Source organism: Salvelinus sp. IW2-2015, linkage group LG6.2 (assembly GCF_002910315.2).
Source record: "Salvelinus sp. IW2-2015 linkage group LG6.2, ASM291031v2, whole genome shotgun sequence".
Lineage (NCBI taxonomy): Eukaryota > Metazoa > Chordata > Actinopteri > Salmoniformes > Salmonidae > Salvelinus > Salvelinus sp. IW2-2015.
In genome coordinates, this window is record NC_036846.1 from 7,087,627 (window position 1) to 7,104,717 (window position 17,091).

Genomic DNA, 17,091 nt, shown 5'->3' on the forward strand with positions numbered 1-17,091 from the left:
TGTTCTTACCATAATTTGGTCTTTTACCAAATAGGGCTATCTTCTGTGTACCACCCCGACCTTGTCACAACACAACTGATTGGCTCAAACGCATTAAGAAGGAAAGAAATTCCACAAATTAACTTTGAACAAGACACACCTGTTAATTGAAATGCATTCCAGATGACTACCTTATGAAGCTGGTTGAGAGAATGCCAAGAGTGTGCAAAGCTGTCATAAACACAAAGGGTGGCTACTTTGAAGAATCTCAAATGTAAAATACATTTTGAATTGTTTAACACTTTTTTGGTTACTACACTACATGTGTTATTTCATAGTTTTGATGTCTTCACTATTATTCTACAATGTAGAAAATAGTAAAAAATAAAGAAAAACCCTTGAATGAGTAGGTGTGTCCAAACTTTTGACTGGTACTGTATATATTTATTTATTTACACATGACCTTTCCATATCTTCCGTGACCCAAATTTGGGTCAGTAGTAATCGCTGGATTAAAGCATTCTGTAGGCTGCTTTTCATGTTAGGATACTTTACGTAGGCCTACCCTCCCTACCATGCCTGGTGTCAGCAATCAAATTCAGAATGGAAACAATACCACAGACATACACAAGGACGTTGAATGTAAAATATGTAACATTGCATAACCAAGCAATAACCTGTAAGAGGCAAGACATGATAAACTCCACACACAAAAATATCAGGCACAATAGTGTGGAGGCAAACCACCACAACACCCATAGGGGGAGCCAAATGATCTGGAGGAGCAGAGATAGTAGAGACACTAGTGTCCAGATCACTCTAGGCAGAAAGAGACCATCATGCTGGGTAACCTTGAAGAGAAACAAAGGTAGGATTATGGAACAACCGAGACATACTTCCATTCTTTTGTTATTTTCGTTCTCTCTGAACCCAACACACACAGTGTAACACAACAACAGAAAAGGTGTTTTATAACACTGCTCTGGACTGAATGTGGTATGGTTGTAGATGGGGCCAAACCTGGTTCGGGAGGTCTGAAGGGTAGATTTCCAGCTGTGTCCGATAATCTTCGTCTGCGATCTTCCAAAGGGAGTACACTTTTACTGGGGAATAAGTAAGAAGAACAGTTTGAAGAGCACAGTAAGTAATGTGCTCATACATCTACATTATAATTGATCTATCTATCCATTTGTATATTTCCTCCAACTGTTTAAATACTATTCTTCGCTGTGGGGTGTATTGGAAACTATCATATCTTTGGTATTGGTTATTGTGTACTCACAGAGAGCAATAACTGTTAGGAGTATGATCATCAGCTGTAACCAGCTCACATATCCACCAGACGTCTGATAGGAAAGAGGGAGAAGTTCAGTAAACTACTGTTGGATACCAACATTTAAAAATCATTCATTGGAATTTCATACAAATAAAATAAACCTGACTTTGAAGGCAACTCTCTCTGTCATGGTAACTAGTCACATCACACCAGATATTCTTGAGTCCCATATATAAAGAAAGAGCAACCAAAGGTTTGGTGTCACCTCAGACCCGGACTCACCTCAGAGGCCCCTGTAACAGTATTACCCTCAGTCCTCTGTTGATGTTTGCGGAATGTGTTGGCAATGTTAGCCAGCCTATAGTTTCTGACGATATCACTGTTGTCTGTGAATTCTCTTCGACATTCAGGACAGCTGTAATTGTTGTGGCACCTCATGCTCTGGATGCAGGGCAGGCAGTAGCTGTGTCCACATGGGAACTGGTGGGGATCATTTAGTATCTCATAGCAGACGAGACAAGTCAACTCCGGCAGAACACTGTCCATTTTGACAGAGTCAAGTATCTAATCCAACACCCACTTTAACACTTCACACAGCAATTTGACAGAGAAAAGATTAACATAAAGAAGCAAGAGCAACTACTGCAAGCAGTCTTAAAAAACGAAAGCAAAAGGAAAGTTATTGAGTTATTTCCTGTGTGGGAGGGGCCTGTGTGCGCCTGTGTGTATGTGTGTGTGTGTGTGTGTGTGTGTGTGTGTGTGTGTGTGTGTGTGTTTAGGATTTAAGCAAAACGCAAGTATTATATAGCTAACTTTGTCCAATGAACGCTGCAAGGCTTAAGGCTTAATTTACAAAGCTTTAACAAGCATTACAATGTATTATTCTAGACATGATCAGAGGGAGAGAGAAAGCATAGCCTGAAAGGCCATGCCCCAAGAGTCCCTGGGGAGGAGGGAGACAGAAAGAGAGAGAGTATATCTCACCAGTCAGGAGCAAAATAGAAAGAGACAATTAATCTACGAGCCTTTTATAGGCATCTGACTTGTTTGGATTCAAAATCTGACTCGTTGACTAATGGCATTACTACTGAGTTAAACCTTCAGAGTCGATTGTGGCACCCGTGCTATCTGTTGTTTTGCATGGGCTGCATCTCAATCCACCGCAGCCGCCTATGTCGGCCTTCCACATCTGTGGTGGGAAGTGGCAGAGCTACAGCACTGCTTMTCAGACTAGGAGACATCACGAAAATCGGTCTTTTCACTAAAAAGTATGTAGCATCTGACCGGTTTGGCCTACAAAACTAATATAATTCTATGGAAAGATGAGACTCTCACGAACAAGATGATGTTCTCCATTTTGCTCTACTACCCCCACAAGCCCCACGGGACTTGTCGGTACCCCTGATGTGCCAACTTCTGTCTGTAGCGTCTGAACCGTTTGGGCTACAAACTACACTGAACTAAAATATAAACACAACATGGAAAGTGTTGGTCCCGTGTTTCATGAGCTGAAATAAAATATCTCCGAAATTTTTTATATGCACAAAAAGCTTATTTATGTCAAATTTTGTGCACAAATGTGTTTACATCCTTGTTGCACAGGTGCACCTTGTGCAGGGGACAATAAATAGCCAGTCTAAAATGTGCAGTTTTGTCACACAACACAATGCCACAGATGTCTCAGGTTGAGGGAGCGTGCAATTGTCATGCTGACTGCAAGAATGTCTACCAGAGCTGTTGCCAGAGAATTGAATGTTAATATCTCTACCATCGTTTTAGAGAATTTGGCAGTACGACCAACCAGCCTTACAATCGCAGACCACATGTAACCACTCCAGCCCAGGACCTCTACATCCAGCTTCTTCATCTGAGGAATAGTCTGAGATCAGCCACCCGGACAGCTGATGAAACTGGGATTGCTCAATCGAAACATTTCTGCACAAACTGTCAGAAACCGTCTCAGGGAAGCTCATCTGCGTGCTCGTCATCCTCACCAGGGTCTTGACCTGACTACAGTTCGGCGTCATAATCTACTTCAGTTGGCAAAAGTTCACCTTCAATGGCCACTGGCAACTGTACCAGGCAGATGGCATTGTGTGGGCGAGCGGTTTGCTGATGTCAACGTTGTGAACAGAGTGCCCCATGGTGGCGGTGGGGTTATGGTATGGACAGGCTTAAGCTACAAACAACAAACACAATTGCATTTTATCAATGGCAATTTGAATGCACAGAGATACAGGGATGAGATCCTGAGGCCCAATGTCGTGCCATTCATCCGCCGCCACCACCTCATGTTTCAGCACGATAATGCATGTCACAAGGAAATGTACACAACTCCTGGAAGCTGAAAAGGTCCCAATTCCTCCATGGCCTGCATACTCACCAGACATGTCACGGATTGAGCATGTTTGGGGCATTTTGAAAAAATGTCCTTCCTATATATTTATATTACCAAAATTATGTGGACACCTGCTCGTCAAACATCTCATTACAAAGTGTTATGCATTAATATGGAGTTGGTCCCCCCTTTGCTGCTACAACAGCCTCCACTCTTCTGGGAATGGTTTCCACTAGATGTTGGAACATTGCTGCCGGGACTTGCTTCCATTCAGCCACAAGAGCATTAGTGAGGTTGGGCGCTGATGTTGGGCGAATAGGCCTGGCTCGCAGTCGATGTTCCAATTCATCCCAAAGGTGTTCGATGGGGTTGAGGTCAGGGCTCTGTGCAAGCCACAGAACCCTGACTAAGGGGCCTAGCCCAAGTTCTTTCACACCGATCTCGACAAACCATTTCTGTTTGGACTTCGCTTTGTGTACGGGGGCATTGTCATGTTGAAACAGGAAAGGGCCTTCCCCAAACTGTTGTCACAAAGTTGGAAGCACAGAATTGTCTAGAATATCATTGTATACAGCAGCATTAAGATTTCCCTGCACTGGAACTAAGGGGCCTAGCCCAAACCATGAAAAACAGCCCCAGACCATTATTCCTCCTCCACCAAACATTACAGTTGGCACCATGCATTGAGGCAGGTAGCGTTCTTCTGGCATTCATCAAACCCAGATTTGTCTGTCGGACTGCCAAGCCTGACGCTTGGCATTGCYCATGGTGATCTTAGGCTTTGTGCGGCTGCTCGGCCATGGAAACCCATTTCATGAACCTATGTGCTTCAGCACTCGCCGGTCCCGTTCTGTGCTCTTGTGTGGCCTACCACTTTGCGGACAAGCCGTTGTTGCTCCTAGGTGTTTACACTTCACAATAACAGCACTTACAGTTGACGAGGGCAGCTCTAGCAGGGCAAAAAATGTAATGAACTAACTTGTTGGAAAGGTGGCATCCTATGACGGTGCCATATTGAAAGTCACTGAGCTCTTCAGTAAGGCCATTCTACTGCCAATGTTTGTGTATGGAGATTACATGGCTGTGTGCTCGATTTTATACACCTGTCAGCAATGGGTGTGGCTGAAATAGCCGAATCCACTCATTTGAAGGGGTGTCCATATACTGTTGTATATATAGTGTCTCCCCTTGATATAAGAGACACTTCAAAACCTTATTCCTTATGATTACAATTTTTTTACTTGCTGTTTTGCCATTAATTAACGTGTTATTCAATTAAAWTTTTTATATATTTTATTTTATACCTACAGGTGTCCTAAAATTCCAAATCAAATCGCTAAATGACACACGGTATGGTCATTTAAAAACAATTCCAAATGTTAGTTTAGTAGAACCCCCCTCGCAAAAGCTAGACGGCGTGGCTAGACGGTATGGCTAGTGTGGCTAGACGGTGCACTGTCCCTCTCTCAGCACATATCAAAGCTGTAGGCTAAAGTTAAATCTAGACTTGGTTTCCACTATCGAAATCGCTTCTCTTTCACCCAAGCTYCCAAACTAACCCTGATTCAGATGACCATCCTACCCATGCTAGATTACAGAGACATAATTTATAGATCGGCAGGTAAGGGTGCTCTCGGAGCGTCTAGACGTTCTTTACCATTCAGCCATCAGATTTGCCACCAATGCTCCATATAGGACACATCACTGCACTCTATACTCCTCTGTAAACTGGTCATCTCTGTATACCCGTCGCAAGACCCTCTGGTTGATGCTTATTTATTAAACCCTCTTAGGACTCAGTCCTCCCTGTCTGAGATACCTACTGCAGCCCTCATCCTCCACATATAACACCCGTTCTGCCAATCACATTCTGTTAAAGGTCCCCAAAGCACACACATCCCTGGGTCGCTCCTCTTTTCAGTTCGCTGCAGCTAGCGACTGGAACGAGCTGCAACAAGCACTCAAACTGGACAGTTTTATCTCAATCTCTTCATTCAAAGACTCAATCATGGACACTCTTACTGACAGTGGTGGCTGCTTTGTGTGATGTACTCTACGTTTGTTTATGTGTAACTCTGTGTTGTTGTTTTTGTCACACTGCTTTGCTTTATCTTGGCCAGGTCGCAGTTGTAAATGAGAACTTGTTCTCAACTGGCCTACCTGGTTAAATAAAGGTTTAATAAAATAAAAAATAAATAGAAAGGCTTAGACTTTTCGGGGTTAACTTCCAATCAGATACAGTATCAGACCTACAGGATGTAAAGACAACAGGACCTCTGCTACCCAGACGTGTGACAAAATGGATGTTGGAGAGATCATGCAGCATTCCTGAGACAACACAAAGGAAAACCTTCCGTACAGTTGATAAGAGTCACTTCGGAGGTTGGGCCAGTTGTGCCAGTTCCAGGTCTAAAGTGCCAAAGGACGCCCTAGTACCTAGAGGTGTTACTTTCCACTCTGTAAATCACTGCACTGCTTCCTCATTCCCTAAGTCCAACCAGCCTTATACTGACCAAGGACTGAGGGAGAGAGAGGACGATAAGCTAAGTCAATGACTCACGTGGACAGATAAAACAACAACACTAAAAGTTCTGAGATAATTAGATCAAGTGGTGGACAGAGCCACAGGGATCTGGATCTACATGTATAGTGGTTTAAACTTAAGTCAAACTTAAAGTTTATGTGAACTGAACTGGATTAACCCAAACAGAGTTGAGCTAAGCAGGACCAGGACAAAGTGGAACCATGACAGCAACCACTAGACGGGTTTACAAGAGGAGGGAGACCATCACAGCCCTTCCTCTGTATTACTCAGGACAGCTGCTGAAGAAATACACTGGAGAGAAGGTAACGAACAGGAGAGAGAGAATGGGTGATAGGCCAATAAGGACTGGCAGAGAGAAAATGACAGACTGACCCTTACGAAAATAATAAAGTAAAAAAATTGATATATTTAACATCACGTAATACATGTATATGCAACTAGCATCTTTGCTCAAATGCATGTAATTTCCCAGAAATGCATGGCTATGACATCTAGTCTACCTGGTGGCCAAAGTGGTTCCTAATGCAGCTTCTTCAATTACTATTTTCGTATTGATCAATGGAGATTTGAATTTAAATGTTTTATTTAACCTATATTTAACTAGGCAAGTCAGTTATGAACAAAAATCTTATTTACAATGAGGCCTACCAGAAGGCAAAAGGCCTCCTGCGGGTACGAGGGCTTGGATTAAAAAGAAAAAAGAAATAAAAATATAGGACAAAACACACATCACGACAAGAGAGACACCACAACACTACATAAAGAGAGACCTAAGACAACAACATAGCATGGCAGCAACACATGAAAACACAGCATGGTAGCAACACAACACGACAACAACATGGTAGAAACACATGTCAGCAGCACAACATGGTAGCAGCACAAAAATAATGTACAAACATTATTGGGCACAGACAACAGCACAAAGGGCAAGAAGGTAGAGACAACAATACATCACACAAAGCAGCCACAACTGTCAGTAAGAGTGTCCTTGATTAAGTCTTTGAATGAAGAGATTGAGATAAAACTGTCCAGTTTGAGTGTTTGTTGCAGCTCGTTCCAGTCGCTAGCTGCAGCGAACTGAAAAGAGGAGCGACCCAGGGATGTGTGTGCTTAGGGGACCTTTAACAGAATGTGACTGGCAGAACGGGTGTTGTATGTGGAGGATGAGGGCTGCAGTAGGTATCTCAGATAGGGGGGAATGAGGCCTAAGAGTATTTTATAAATAAGCATAAACCAGTGGAGATAATTGTTTTGCCAACCAAACAAAACTTTGGCAGTGATATAATTTAAATTGTCAATTTTGGGGGGGAGATTTCAACTAATTTAAACATTCTGTCATAAAGAGCACATGTTAAACTTCATAAAAAAAACATCTTGAGAGGGGAAAAAAATACTATAGTAAGTGCCTCTCTTCAGCTTAATGAAATAATGAAATCAGGCATTAGGCTGTTTATAAATTATATATATAAAAAAAAATGTTATGGATTTGAACATGAACTGTACATTGTACAACACTTCAGAATAAAGTGCCTTCAGAAAGTATTCACACCAGTTGACTTTTTCCACATTTTTCTTTGTTACGAATTGGGATTAAAATGGATTTGATTGTATGTTTTTTCAACGATATACACAAAGTACTCTGTCAAAGTGGAAGAAAAAATGTATATTTTGAAAAAGATTAATTAAAAATAAAACACTAATATATGTTGATTAGATAAGTATTCAACCCCCTCGGTCAATACATGTAAGATTGCCTTTTGGCAGCGATTACAGTTGTGAGTCTTGTTGAGTAAGTCTCCAGAGCTTTGCACACCTGGATTGTACAATACTTGCCAATTATAATTTTTTACACTATTCAAGCTCTATCAAGATGGTTGTTGATCATTACTAGACAGTCATTTTCAAGTCTTTCCATAGATTTTCAAGACGATTTAAGTCCGAACTGTAACTAGGCCACACAGGAACATTCAATGTCGTCTTGGTAAGCAACTCCAGTGTATATTTGGCCCTGAATTTAACTTATTGTCCTGCTGAAAGGGGAATTTGTCTCCCAGTGTTGGAAAGCAGACTGAACCAGGTTTTCCTCTCGAATTTTGCATGTGCTTAGCTCTATTCCGTTTCTTTTTATCAACAAAAAAAACTCCCTAGTCCTTGCCGATGACGAGCATATCCATAACATGATGCAGCCACTACCATCCTTGAAAATATGAAGACTGATACTCAGTGATGTGTTGTGTTGGATTTGCTCTAAACAACACTTTTTATTCAGGACAAAAAGTTAATTTCTTTGACAATTTTTGGGCAGTATTATTTTAGTGCCTTATTGCAAACAGGATGCATGTTTTGGAACATTTTGATTCTATACAGACTTCCTCCTTTTCACTCTGTTAATTAGGTTAGTATTGTTGAGCCATCCTCAGTTTTCTCTTATCACAGCCATTAAACTCTGTAACTCTTTTAAAATCACCATTGGCCCAATGGTGAAATCACTGAGCGGTTTCCTTCCTCTCCGGCAACTGAGTTAGGAAGGACACCTGTATCTTTGTAGTGAAAGGGTGTATTGATACACCATCCAAAGTGTAATTAATAACTTCACCATGCTCAAAGGGATATTCAAAGTCTACTTCATTTATCTTTTACCCATCTACCAATAGGTGCCCTTCTTTGCGAGGCATTGGAAAACCTTCCTGGTCTTTGTGGTTGAATCTGTGTTTGAAATTCACTGCTCGACCGATGTGTGGGGTACAGAGATGAGGCAATGATAAAAAAATATATATAATTGATATTATTGCACACAGAGTGAGTCCATGCAACTTATGTGACTTGTTAAGAACATTTTTACCTTTGGACGTGTTTAGTCTTGCCATAACAAAGGAGTTAAATAGTTATTGTGGCAGGTAGCCTAGAGGTTTGAGCGTTGGGCCAGTAACCGAAAGAGTTGCTAGATCGAATCCCTGAGCTGACAAGGTATAAATCTGTCGTTCTGCCCCTGAACAAGGCAGTTAACCCACTGTTCCTAGGCTGTCATTGTAAACAATAATTTGTTCTTAACTGAAATGCCTAGTTAAATTTTAAAAAATAAACTCAAAATATTTCAGCTTTAAATGTGTATAAATTTCAACAACAAAAAATATACATTTTAATTCAGGCTGTAACACAACAAAGTGTGGAAAAGGTTAAGGGGTGCGAATACTTCTGAAGGCACTGTATTTCAAAGTGTAYGTCTAGGTTTTGTGCATCCAATGAGAGGTATGATACGGCTCTACAGTGTTGGGTTAGCAGTGTTATGGTGCGTTAGTAACCAAGTGAGAAGTGGGAATTTACCACATCTGGGAAAAATCCACTTGGACGGCCCTCCAACTGGTAATTACTAGTTAAATCAGCCATGAATCCTCATGACAGGGAGAATGGAAAGTTGTTCTGTATTACAGGGAGGGGCAATTGAATGCAAGTTTCACAAAAAATGTTAAACATTTCTAGCCTGTCTATCTATGCGTGACAGGGCATCCTGTTACACATCCTGAGTTTTATGCTCTACCTGCTCAGTTTTTCACCACAAAACACCAGAAAATGGCCTAAAAGAGTAGAACCAGCTCACCTGGTTTTACACTATGATTTGACTATTAGATGTTCAATGTTTCTTTTGAAATAAATGTTTAAAAAGGAATAGTTTCACCATATTAAAATGAGAGTTCAGTTCACATAACATAACAGGGTTGACCTTCAAATGAGGAACAGAAGTAAATGAATCATTAATCACATAATCTTTCATAAATAACTTTGTCAAAGTAACAAAATAACTAGGGCTTTACAATGATGGTGAAAACTTGGACACACCTACTCATTCAAGGGTTTTTCTTTATTTTTACTATTTTCTACATTGTGACTACATTAACACTATGAAATAACACATATGGAATCATGTAGTAACCAAAAAAGTGTTAAACAAATTAAAATATATTTTATCTTTGAGATTCTTCAAAGTAGCCACCCTTTGCCTTGATGACAGCTTTACACACTCTTGGCATTCTCTCAACCAGCTTCACCTGGAACGCTTTTGAAACGGTCTTGAAGGACTTCCCACATATGCTTTTTTTCACCTTTATTTAACCAGGTAGGCTAGTTGAGAACAAGTTCTCAATTACAACTGCGACCTGGCCAAGATAAAGCAAAGCAGTTCGACACATACAACAACACAGATTTACACATGGAATAAACAAACATACAGTCAATAATACAGTAGAAAAAGTCTATATACAGTGTGTGCAAATGAGGTAAGATAAGGGAGGTAAGGCAATAAATTTGCCATGGTGGCGAAGTATTTACAATATAGCAATTAAACACTGGAGTGACAGATGTGCAAAAGATGAATGTGCAAGTAGAGATACTGGGGTGTAAAGGAGCAAGATAAATAAATAAATACAGTATGGGGATGAGGTAGTTGGATGGGCTATTTACAGATGGGCTATGTACAGGTGCAGTGATCTGTGAGATGCTCTTACAGCTGGTGCTTAAAGTTAGTGAGGAAGATATGAGTCTCCAGCTTCAGTGATTTTTGCAGTTTGTTCCAGTCATTTGCAGCAGAGAACTGGAAGGAATGGCGGCCAAAGGAGTAATTGGCTTTGGGGGTGACCAGTGAAATATACCTGCTGGAGCGCGTGCTGCGGGTGGGTGCTGCTATGGTGACCAGTGAGCTGAGATAAGGCAGGGCTTTACCTAGCAAAGACCTGTAGATGACCTGGAGCCAGTGGATTTGGCGACGAGTATGAAGCGAGGGCAGCCAACGAGAGAGTACAGGTCGCAGTGGTGGTTAGTATAGGGGCTTTGGTGACAAAACGGGTGGCACTGTGATAGACTGCATCCAGTTTGTTGAGTAGAGTGGTTGGAGGCTATTTTGTAAATGACATCGACGAAATCGAGAATCGGTAGGATGGTCAGTTTTACGAGGGTATGTTTGGCAGCATGAGTGAAGGATGCTTTGTTGCGAAATAGGAAGCCGATTTTAGATTTCATTTTGGATTGGAGATGATTAATGTGAGTTCGGAAGGAGAGTTTACAGTCTAATCAGACACCTAGGTATTTGTAGTTGTTCACATATTCTATGTCAGAACTGTCCAGAGTAGTGATGCTGGACGGGCGGGCAGGTGCGGGCAGCGATCAGTTGAAGAGTATGCATTTAGTTTTACTTGCATTTAAGAGCAGTTGGAGGCCACGGAAGGAGAGCTGTATGGCATTGAAAGCTCATCTCGAGGTTAGTTAACACAGTATCCAAAGAAGGGACAGAAGTTATACAGAATGGTGTCGTCTGCGTAGAGGTGGATCAGAGAATCACCAGCAGCAAGAGCGACATCATTGATGTATACAGAGAAGAGAGTCGGCCTGAGAATGAACCCTGTGGCACCCATAGAGACTGCCAGAGGTCCGGACAACAGGCCCTCCGATTTGACACACTGAACTCTAGAGAGATAGTTGGTGAACCAGGCGAGGCAGTCATTTGAGAAACCAAGGCTGTTGAGTCTGCCTATAAGAATGTGGTGATTGACAGAGTCGAAAGCCTTGGCCAGGTCGATGAATACGGCTGCACAGTATTGTCTCTTATCAATGGCGGTTATGATATTGCTTAGGACCTTGAGCGTGGCTTAGGTACACCCAGACCAGCTCTGAAACCAGATTGCATAGCGGAGAAGGTACGGTGGGATTCAAATGGTCGGTAATCTGTTTGTTAACTTGGCTTTCGAAGACCTTAGAAGGCAGTGTAGGATCGATATAGGTCTGTAGCAGTTTGGGTCTAGAGTGTCTCCCCCTTTGAAGAGCAGCTTTCCAATCTTTGGGAATCTCAGACGATACGAAAGAGAGGTTGAACAGGCTAGTAATAGGGGTTGCAACAATTTCGGCAGATAATTTTAGAAAGAGAGGGTCCAGATTGTCTAGCCCGGCTAATTTGTAGGGGTCCAGATATATATATATTTTTTTACCCCCTTTTTCTCCCCAATTTCGTGGTATCCAATTGTTAGTAGTTACTGGCTTGTCTCATCGCTACAACTCCCGTATGGGCTCGGGAGAGACTAGGTCGAGAGCCATGCGTCCTCCGAAACACAACCCAACCAAGCCGCACTGCTTCTTAACACAGCGCGCATCCAACCCGGAAGCCAGCCGCACCAATGTGTCGGAGGAAACACCGTACACCTAGCGACCTGGTCAGCGTGCACTGCGCCCGGCCCACCACAGGAGTCGCTAGTGTGCGATGAGACAAGGATATCCCAACCGGCCAAACCCTCCCCTAACCCGGACGACGCTAGGCCAATTGTGCGTCGCCCCATGGACCTCCCGGTCGCGGCCGGCTGCGACAGAGCCTGGGCTCGAACCCAGGGGTCCAGATTTTGCAGCTCTTTCAGAACATCAGCTATCTGGATTTGGGTGAAGGAAAAATGGGGGAGGCTTAAGCGAGTTGCTGTGGGGGGTGCAGGGCTGTTGACCGGGGTAGGGGTAACCAGGTGGAAAGCATGGCCAGCCGTTGAAAAATGCTTATTGAAATTCTCAATTACAGCGGATTTATCGGTGGTGACATTTTTTCCAAACCTCAGTGCAGTGGTTAGCTGGGAGGAGGTGCTCTTATTCTCCATGGACTTTACAGTGTCCTAGAACTTTTTTGAGTTTGTGCTAGAGGATGCAAATTTCTGTTTGAAAAAGCTAACCTTAGCTTTCCTAACTGCCTGTGTATATTGGTTCCTAACTTCCGAAAAGTTCAATATCACGGGGGCTATGCGATGCTAATGCAGTACGCCACAGGATGTTTTTGTGCTGGTCAAGGGCAGTCAGGTCTGGAGTGAACCAAGGGCTATATCTGTTCCTGGTTCTAATTTTTTTGAATGGGGCATGCTTATTTAAGATGGTGAGGAAGGCACTTTTAAAGAATAACCAGGCATCCTCTACTGATGGGATGAGGTTAATATCCTTCCAGGATACCCGGAAGGAAAGGCCTGCTCGCTGAAGTGTTTTAGGGAGCGATTGACAGTGCTGAGCACTTGTTAGCTGCTTTTCCTTCACTCTGCGGTCTAACTCATCCCAAACCATCTCAATTGGGTTGAGGTCGGGTGATTGTGGAAGGCAGGTCATCTGATGCAGCACCATCACTCTCCTTCTTGGTAAAATAGCCCTTACACAGCCTGGAGGTGTTTGTTGGGTCATTGTCCTGTTGAAAAACAAATGATAGTCCCACTAAGCGCAAACCAGATGCGATGGCGTATCGCCGCAGAATGCTATGGTAGCCATGCTGGTTAAGTGTGCCTTGAATTCTAAATAAATCACAGTGTCACCAGCAAAGCACCCCCACACCATCACACCTCCTCCTCCATGCTTCCCGGTGTGAACCACACATGCGAAGATCATCCATTCACCTACTTTGRGTCTCACAAAGACACAGTGGTTGGAACCAAAAATCTCAAATTTGGTCTCATCAGACCAAATGACAGATTTCCACCGGTCTAATGTCCATTGCTTGTGTTTCTTGGCCCAAGCAAGTCTCTTCTTATTATTGGTTTCCTTTAGTAGTGGTTTCTTTTCAGCAATTCGACCATGAAGGCCTGATTCACTCACTCTTCTGAACAGTTGATGTTGAGATGTGTCTGTTACTTGAACACTGTGAAGCTGTATATAGACTCTTTTTTTTCTATTGTGTTATTGACTGTACGCTTGTTTATTCCATGTGTAACTCTGTGTTGTTGTTTGTGTCGCACTGCTTTGCTTTATCTTGGCCAGGTCGCAGTTGTAAATGAGAACTTGTTCTCAACTATCTTACCTGGTTTAATAAAGGTGAAATTAAAAATAAATTAAAAACATTTATTTGGACTGCAATCTGAGTTGCAGTTAACTCTAATGAACTTATCCTCTGTAGCAGAGGTAACTCTGGGTCTTCCTTTCCTGTGGCAGTCCCCGTGAGAGTTTCATCATAGAGCTTGATGGTTTTTGCGACTACACTTGAATAAACTTTGAAAGTTCCTGAAATGTTCCTGATTGACTGACCTTCATGTCTTAAAGTAATGATGGACTGTCCTTTCTCTTTGATTATTTGAGCTGTTCTTGCCATAATATGGACTTGGTCTTTTACCAAATAGGGCTATCTTCTGTACACCACCCCTACCCTGTCACAACACAGCTGATTGGCTCAAACGCATAAAAGAAGGAAATCAATTCCACAAATGGACTTTTAACAAGACACACCTGTTAATTGAAATGCATTCCAGATGACTACCTTCTGAAGCTGGTTGAGAGAATGCCAAGAGCGTACAAAGCTGTCATAAACACAAAGGGTGGCTACTTTGAAGAATCTCAAATATAAAATATTTGTTTAACACTTTTTTTGGTTACATGATTCCATATGTGTTATTTCATAGTTTTGATGTCTTCACTATTATTCTACAATGTAGAAACTTTTGACTGGTAAAGTATACTTATCAAAGTAAATCAATTCATTTGGGCATGTTTCTGCAAGTGTAGAGAAATGGACTTCATGTTGAATATGGTTTGGCCTTTTCCAGGAATTTAAGAACTTTTATGGGGAGCTCCGTGGATCTACAATCTTTCTGTACACAGACGAGATGCATGACACAGTAAGAGAATAGCTGCACTCATCTAATCTCTCGGTTGTATTGTATCAAGTGTTGGAATCTATCTATGGCTTGACTAATCAGATACGTAATTCCCTATCAGTACTCAGAGAAACTGGACCTTCAGATGTTGAAGTCGATGTCGATGGATTCTCCTTATCAAAACAACAGGTCAACCATCTACACTCTCACCCTGACCAATGAGGAAGTGCAGCTAAAGGTCATTTATGTTACATTCAGTCAAGTTATTGCCACTCCTAATCAGAACGTGTTACTGGCAAACAGCCATAAAGTGGTTGCATAATCCTGCAGATTTAAGAGACAGGTATCTGTTGATATCTGATCTAGGTGGATAACCCCAACACAGGAGAGGAGTGGAGAGGCTTCATCATGACTGTGGCCACTGTGAGTATGTAACACATACACACATAGGGATGTCAGGGTTAAATCCTCATTCTGACTCACTTTCCTGAGAGTTAAGTAAGAACAGAGAACTTGTAGATTAAACTAAAGAGCAAAGTAAATATAAACATGCAATTTCTTTGACAATGTGCCCTGTAGAAGGAGATCCCCAGTAAACTGCAGCTGCTCCCTGGTCAGATGCTGAGGCTGCAAGAGGTTCTGTCTGAGGAGAAGAAGAGACAGGCCCCATGTCCTACCCTGCCTTACACCACCTACCATATCCATCCCTCCTCATGCGACACATATGACGACGCCCTCTCTGGAACCCCCCCGTGAGTATTGCCATGTTTCTATTCATTATTTTGATACAAAATGTATTTTATCTCCTTGTCTCCTCTCACCCTCCTTTTCTTCTCCTCTCTCCAGCTGTTTCTTTCCTGTGTCTCGACAGAAGGCAGAGAAGATGTTGAAGGAGAACACAGAGTACGGCAGCATCATTCTCCGCCCCTCGACTGACAACACTAACTACGCCATCACCTTGAGACAGGACTGCCCCAGGTCTTGAACTTAAACATCTCACCCCTGATCTTTAACCCAGAACTCCAACACCCTGTAACTTACAGGCCTCAAGTTTCTCCCCCCTTCACTAAACAAGCCTTTATTGACAACAGCACCCAAGCCCTATCATACAACAGTGTGTCTGGTTGAGGGAGTAGAGAGGAGACCGAGTACTCTTGAGATTTACCAGACTCTTTCTATCTTTCAGTGGCCCAGTGATGAAGAACTACAAAGTGCTTTCCATAGACACAGACTTCGTCATAGAACTCGATGCCCCGGTGAGTCCTGCTCCTGCAGCCTGATTCCTGTACTGAATGTCTGACACTCATCCCATTAGGATGGGCTCAAAACACAGCACTGATATGAGACGACACTCTGTATATGCTTAGTGTCTTGACAGCCCTTCAAGTTTGTCCGATATGAGGTAACATCCTAATGTCTGTCCGTTTCATCAGGTGACTGTCCCTTCCCTGGGGGCAGTGCTAGATCACTTCCTGAAAGCGACAGAGTTCCGTCTGCACCCATACCTGGTTCCCCAGCCCTACGACACCTGCATTGGTGAGAGCGTCACAACACGACAAATAAGTTGACTCACCACTGAAGGCTAAACTTATCCCCATAACAATCATATCATTACTCCTGTATCGTACAGGGTGTGTAACTTGTGACCTGTACCCATCAGATTTGCCACTTGCATTGCCCTGTTTTCCACCCAAACCGGTCCCCCGGGCGAGAGTGGCACCGATGATCCACACAAAGTCCCCGAAAGGGAGCACCCCTCCCTCCTTTCCCAAACTACCAATCAAAGCCACAGAGGCAGGAAACGAATATCAGGATGCAGATGAAGTATTAACTCCAGGTGTGTGGGTCACAATCAACTTCAAAGCATCAGTGTGTTTACAATAGACGTGGCTGCAGTCTCAGACTTGTAAGTTCTCTTCAGTCCGTCTCTACTCTGTTTTCGTCTCTCCAGACCCCAGACCTGAAGACCTGGATTAGGAGCTCCGCACAGCAGTATCGAAGGGGATGAAACAGACCTACACAGGGGAACAGTTCACACACTACACAAAAATCACACACACACAGAGCAACATTGTCACGAATGAACCCACTTGATCTATAGCATCTAGCAAGTTTTTATTTCTCAGTGGTTTTGTACCCAAATGTCACGTTGGCGAGGAAACATCCTGTCAATCAGCCTTGTAAAGATGTGTACACTATAGTAAATGCACCTTTTGTTTTTGAGCTCATGCTTGGCTCCAGTTAAAAATTAGCCAACGAGATGTAGATTTATGTAATAAAATGGTGTATAAAGATGAACACTGGCCTAGATATCTGAATTGTCAGCTTCTGACCTTTGCACGCACACACATGGAAATAAAAT

General features: G+C 42.6%; 2 protein-coding genes across 3 annotated transcripts; one reads left to right on the forward strand and one right to left on the reverse strand.

Annotated features, from left to right (window-relative positions):
* Window positions 1-411: 411 nt before the first annotated feature.
* On the reverse strand, window positions 412-1,943 carry LOC111965551 (uncharacterized). The gene is made up of 4 exons (XM_023989710.2): window positions 1,538-1,943; window positions 1,262-1,325; window positions 1,000-1,082; window positions 412-830 (listed from the first exon to the last, which is right to left on the reverse strand). The coding sequence occupies exons 1-4, from the start codon at window positions 1,799-1,801 to the stop codon at window positions 531-533; spliced, it is 711 nt and encodes a 236-aa protein (XP_023845478.1). The 5' UTR covers window positions 1,802-1,943; the 3' UTR covers window positions 412-530.
* A 4,164-nt stretch (window positions 1,944-6,107) lies between these two features.
* LOC111965739 (signal-transducing adaptor protein 1) lies at window positions 6,108-17,027 on the forward strand. 2 transcript variants are annotated; one of them, XM_023990006.2, is made up of 10 exons: window positions 6,108-6,440; window positions 14,679-14,750; window positions 14,851-14,967; window positions 15,096-15,152; window positions 15,309-15,481; window positions 15,576-15,707; window positions 15,916-15,985; window positions 16,163-16,265; window positions 16,390-16,566; window positions 16,681-17,027. In XM_023990006.2, the coding sequence occupies exons 1-10, from the start codon at window positions 6,339-6,341 to the stop codon at window positions 16,704-16,706; spliced, it is 1,029 nt and encodes a 342-aa protein (XP_023845774.1). In that variant the 5' UTR covers window positions 6,108-6,338; the 3' UTR covers window positions 16,707-17,027. The 2 variants fall into 2 exon arrangements, with proteins under 2 accessions (XP_023845774.1, XP_023845775.1); XM_023990007.2 differs by lacking the exon at window positions 14,679-14,750 and having other exon boundaries at window positions 6,244-6,440.
* The last annotated feature ends 64 nt before the right edge of the window (window positions 17,028-17,091 follow it).

Excerpts from the sequence above, each read along its gene's own strand:
- LOC111965551 (XM_023989710.2), bottom strand. The coding sequence starts at position 1,801 with ATGGACAGTGTTCTGCCGGAGTTGACTTGTCTCGTCTGCTATGAGATA. Across the intron at positions 1,326-1,537 it reads CTGTTACAGGGGCCTCTGAG|ACGTCTGGTGGATATGTGAG; the intron begins GTGAGTCCGGGT and ends CTTTCCTATCAG. Across the intron at positions 1,083-1,261 it reads CCTAACAGTTATTGCTCTCT|TAAAAGTGTACTCCCTTTGG; the intron begins GTGAGTACACAA and ends CTTATTCCCCAG.
- LOC111965739 (XM_023990006.2), top strand. The coding sequence starts at position 6,339 with ATGACAGCAACCACTAGACGGGTTTACAAGAGGAGGGAGACCATCACA. Across the intron at positions 15,482-15,575 it reads GCCCTCTCTGGAACCCCCCC|CTGTTTCTTTCCTGTGTCTC; the intron begins GTGAGTATTGCC and ends TCCTCTCTCCAG. Across the intron at positions 15,986-16,162 it reads TCATAGAACTCGATGCCCCG|GTGACTGTCCCTTCCCTGGG; the intron begins GTGAGTCCTGCT and ends CCGTTTCATCAG.